The sequence below is a fragment of the Pinus tabuliformis genome, chromosome 8 (genome assembly GCF_031772625.1).
Source record: "Pinus tabuliformis cultivar Carrire ecotype Pingquan chromosome 8, CPIR1, whole genome shotgun sequence".
Classification (NCBI taxonomy): Eukaryota; Viridiplantae; Streptophyta; class Pinopsida; order Pinales; family Pinaceae; genus Pinus; species Pinus tabuliformis.
In genome coordinates, this window is record NC_142294.1 from 1,641,820,325 (window position 1) to 1,641,824,847 (window position 4,523).

Genomic DNA, 4,523 nt, shown 5'->3' on the forward strand with positions numbered 1-4,523 from the left:
CTGATCCTCTGTATTTCATGTGCAGGAGTTGTCGGGTTTGATGGTTCTGCGTCTTGCATTTCAGAGCCTTGGGGTTGTCTATGGAGACTTAGGCACATCTCCTCTGTATGTTTTTAATAGCACATTTCCTGATGGTGTCCGCGATCGTGAAGAGTTGATGGGGGCTCTTTCGTTAATCATATATACTTTGACACTAATTCCTCTTCTGAAATATGTCTTTGTTGTCATGAGGGCCAATGACAACGGAGAAGGTAACATGACACTATGGCTTTGCATAGGAGACTGCATATGATAAAATCAAAATGCCCTGCATATTCCTGGCCCTTGCGAATTTTGTAACTATCCATTAGGCTTACATTCTAAGTATCATTGGGTGATTCTATTCAAACCCAATAGACAATTCCAAAGTTTAGGCTAGAACTTTCTGTTAATTGTTTTGAAAAATTCACTCGGCCATTCTGTTTATAAGGCTATCTAATTTCTTTTCCTGTCACCTGCTTTTTAGCATGCATATAAATGCAATTTTAACAAGGGCTCTTAAGATATCACGTTTCTGTGATGTAGGTGGAACATTTGCTCTGTATTCATTACTCTGTCGGCATGTTAAAGTGAGCACTATTCCGAATCAACACCGCACAGATGAAGAACTCACAACTTATAGCAGGCGAAAGATTGAAGATAAGTCATTTGCTGCAAGAACAAAGAAATGGCTGGAAGCAAAAGTTGACCGTCAAAATGCACTTTTACTTCTTGTACTTGTTGGCACTTGCATGGTCATCGGTGATGGAATTTTTACTCCTGCTATCTCAGCCTAGAGCCTAGAGGAGAGATTTTAGTGAAGGCAGGGGTTCTCTATGCATCAGGAGGTGGCGGAATACTTCAAGATACAGGAAAGCTTTTTGTAAGTAATGTGTATATTAGTAGCATAGATTCATCTAAACCAGTGTGTATATTAGTTGCATAGATTTATCTAAAACTAGATGACCCAGAGAGAATGCAATTTCTAGTAATGTGTGTATATGAGTTACATGGATTTATCTAAATCTAGATTAACTAGAGAGGATGCAATTTATAGACTACTTTTCATGTTCATTTAGTGTTACATTTAAGGTTTCAGTGACAATATTGCCATTGTACTAAAATATCAGGAAATCTCTAAAAAGAAATGAAAAACCTCACCTTGTAGCTCGGCCCGATCGTAAGCAGAGTCTGTGGTTCAATGGGAGAAATTGCCGATGAATGGGCAGATTCTCGCTCGCGCTAGCCACGATTCTCGCTCAAACAGCAGCGAAATACGCCAAACAGCAGCTCCAACGGATTCAAGCGGAGAAGGGGAGACTCGGAGAGCTTTTACGAAGATAAAGCTGGAAATATTTCAGTGGTCCGGGCGTATGATGGAATTTTCACTCGAGCCGGAGCGCAGCGCGGACCGGTACTATTTGATGGCCCTTCACTCGTATTTCGGAGCTGTGCAGCAAAAAGGTCAGTGGATTTCGGAGCCGCCGTTATCAGATCGCCTATCAAATTTTGGGCTGTTTCCGAAAATTGATTACTGTCGCCCCTGTCGCCCCTGACCTTAGTGGCACCGCAGAACTGTGTGTTACCAGGGCCCGTGGCTTGGGCGTAGAAATTGTTGCTCTCGTATCGCAAGAAACAGCCATCATAAATAACTCTGCCGCCAGACACGGAAGAGCAGTTGCGAATTTGCTTCTCTGCGACGGTAATACATGTGAGGCAATCGGAGGGGGTTTTATCCTTTCTGCACTGCGCCAGTCCATCAACTGGGTCTGTGCCAATTGCTTGCTCCGCGGTAGCAAAACCAGAAGAAACAATCTTGGCGCTGCGCGGTGGACACCAATACCATCAACCAAATTTAATAAAGCCATTAACAGCTCTCAGTGGATTGTAAATGCAACAGGCTCAGAATTTATTTCAATTCGTGAAAGTTGGTGGACCGTGGACGCGTCACGCCAACTTACAACATACAGCGTACTACAGACTACAGTCACTTCATTCGTAGAATCGTATAGGCTATTACCGACGGTCCGATCGATCCCGATTCCCGACTTGCAAGCTGGAACTTGTATGTTAAATATATATATAATATATATATCAAAAAATTATTAAAAAAAAACTTAAAACTTTTCATTTACAAACCTGCCCGTCAAATTGACGGTTTTAAAAATTAATAGCCAGTTACGGTTGACGTGGATATTTGAAAGGTGAACGTATTTTACGTGTAAAATCGCTAAAAACGGGCAGACGAGCGTCAAATTTAACCCCTGGTTGCACTTATGTCTTTCGAATTAGTCCAGTCTGTCGCAAGTTACTGCAGTCTGCAAATTATGTTCTCTCTATATTCGTGATGAACATCTAATCATTATTTGCATCAAATCTAACTCTAAAGAAACCCTCATTTGAATCAGAATGGACGAAGTCTTAACTCCACTCTAACATTTAATATGCTATAAACTTTTCCAAGGAGAAACTTTGATGACAATATGATAATATTTAGCATATTATGCTTGCATAATTCACTCAATGCCTCAAATAACTTCATAAAGTATTCAGTATTAGCAGGCGGCCATTGTTGTTTTCTGAAATCAATACGAATCTTTTGGAATTGAAGTTGTCCCAACTGGGTCGAGTGGTCAGCGTGTTGTCAAATCAATGTTTCTAGAAGTACGAGATATGATATGGTACGACCAAATGCCGCCAATCTGTGCATGCATAGTTTGTCCTGGTAACTCTTATTTTGGGAAATTTTGAAAGATGCATTAGCTATTTAAGAATATAGACAGCAAACAAAATCCAATTGATGTCATTTGTTGTGGAAAACTTTGTTATAAATGATTTTAATGTAAAATAGAAATTTTATTGTTTTAACTAATCACTTTTGAATCTTAACTTTGTGAATTCAACTACAAAAATATCTCTACTTAAAAACTTTAACAATTCTATTGGTTTAATATTTTGAAAATTTGTTTTGATATATTAAAGTAGAAACCTAAATTCAAAAGTTTAAGAATATCTAAACTATTATAATGTTGCCTACAAAATGGAACCTTGCAAATCACAAGTTATAATAATTAAAAAAATTTAAGATCTTTATGCATGGGCATCAAGGGAATTTTTATCTTAGATACAATAACTTTTGTTATCAATTACTTTTTGCATAAGAGGCAGGTACTAAGCAACAATGCTACAGATTACACTTGTTTTATTTGTTTTTTTTTATATAATTTTGGTTATTTCTAAAATATATGTTATAATAACATGTGATTCTTATATATGGATTTATGTGTTTCTTCAATACTTATCTTCAAAGTAGTGTTTTCTTCAACATGAATAGGTTTATGGATTTCAAAGGGTTTATAGGTGACTAAAAATGAAATGTTGACTTATAAATTATATCAACCTACTTAACACTTGGTTTCAATGCCACAACTTGGTTCATGGTTAAGCTTGACTTTTTTGGTGGCCCTCTTTTTTAGCGAGCTACAAGTTCAATTAGGTACTCAAACTAAAAATGATATTGAAGGATAGTAGATCCAAGTTGTGCACCAAAACAAGAACAATGAGTCTCAAAAGGCCCTACCTAGAATGTCAGGACATGAAAGTAACTCCCAATTGTATTTCTAGTAATGTGAACATCATTATATGCATCAGAGTGGTGACCTATGGAATTCCAATTCCAAGGTCTGTTAAAATTACTCTATTTACATATTTTCACTCAATCCCTAAGGATTAGGTGTCTAACTTCCCCCCTTTCCTCTAAAGGAGTGTTTGTGAGTCCAAACAACATTATGAACCTTTCAAACTTTTCTCTTCCAAGTGTTTTGGTGAAGATGTCTACAATTTGTTCATTTGTGGAACAATGTAGTAGGTGAATAGTCTTGGCCTCTACATGATGTTGAATTAAATGATACTTTGTGTTGATATGTTTGGCTCGATCATGGAATTTGGGATTCTTAGCCAATTTAATTGCAGAAGTATTGTCACTCAAAAGAGAAGTAGAGTTCACTTGTTTCTCCTGCAAATATTCAAGAATTTTTTTGCACCATATAATATCCTTGGTTACTTTTGCAACTACCACGTATTTTGCCTCTATTGTGGAATCTGCTGGAACTAACTGTTTGTGTGATCTCTAGGAGGAAACTCCTAATCCAAGATTCATAACATAGTTTGAAGTAGGCATTCTATTTTCCTTATCTTCATCAAATTCTGAATTAGAAAATCCAATCAAGTTGAAGTCATCTGTATGTGAATATTTGAGTCCAAAGTCACTGCTTCCTTTCAAGTACTTTAAAACTCTTTTTGTAGTTGACCAATGTCCTCACAAGGCTTTTCCATAAAATTGGAAAGGATTCCAATAGCAAATTAAATCTCTGGTCTAGTAGAGGTGAGGTAGATAAGACTTCCCACAAGTTGTCTATACTTAGTTTCATCCTCAAATTCATTTCCTTCTTTAGATGTGAGCTTCATATTTTATTTCATTAGAGTGGACAAAGGATTGCATTGAA

The 4,523-nt window shown here is 37.1% G+C and overlaps 1 protein-coding gene across 1 annotated transcript; it reads left to right on the forward strand.

Moving 5' to 3' along the window:
• Positions 1-963, forward strand: LOC149242454 (potassium transporter 10-like). Its single transcript, XM_089367687.1, has 2 exons — positions 1-251; positions 565-963. Exons 1-2 carry the CDS (start codon positions 41-43, stop codon positions 813-815), a joined length of 462 nt encoding a protein of 153 aa, XP_089223813.1. The 5' UTR covers positions 1-40; the 3' UTR covers positions 816-963.
• The last annotated feature ends 3,560 nt before the right edge of the window (positions 964-4,523 follow it).

What these genes read in the sequence shown, in the direction of transcription:
- LOC149242454 (XM_089367687.1), top strand. Translation starts at nt 41, where the DNA reads ATGGTTCTGCGTCTTGCATTTCAGAGCCTTGGGGTTGTCTATGGAGAC. An exon ending in GGCCAATGACAACGGAGAAG is followed by an intron (nt 252 to 564) that starts GTAACATGACAC and finishes TCTGTGATGTAG; the next exon opens with GTGGAACATTTGCTCTGTAT.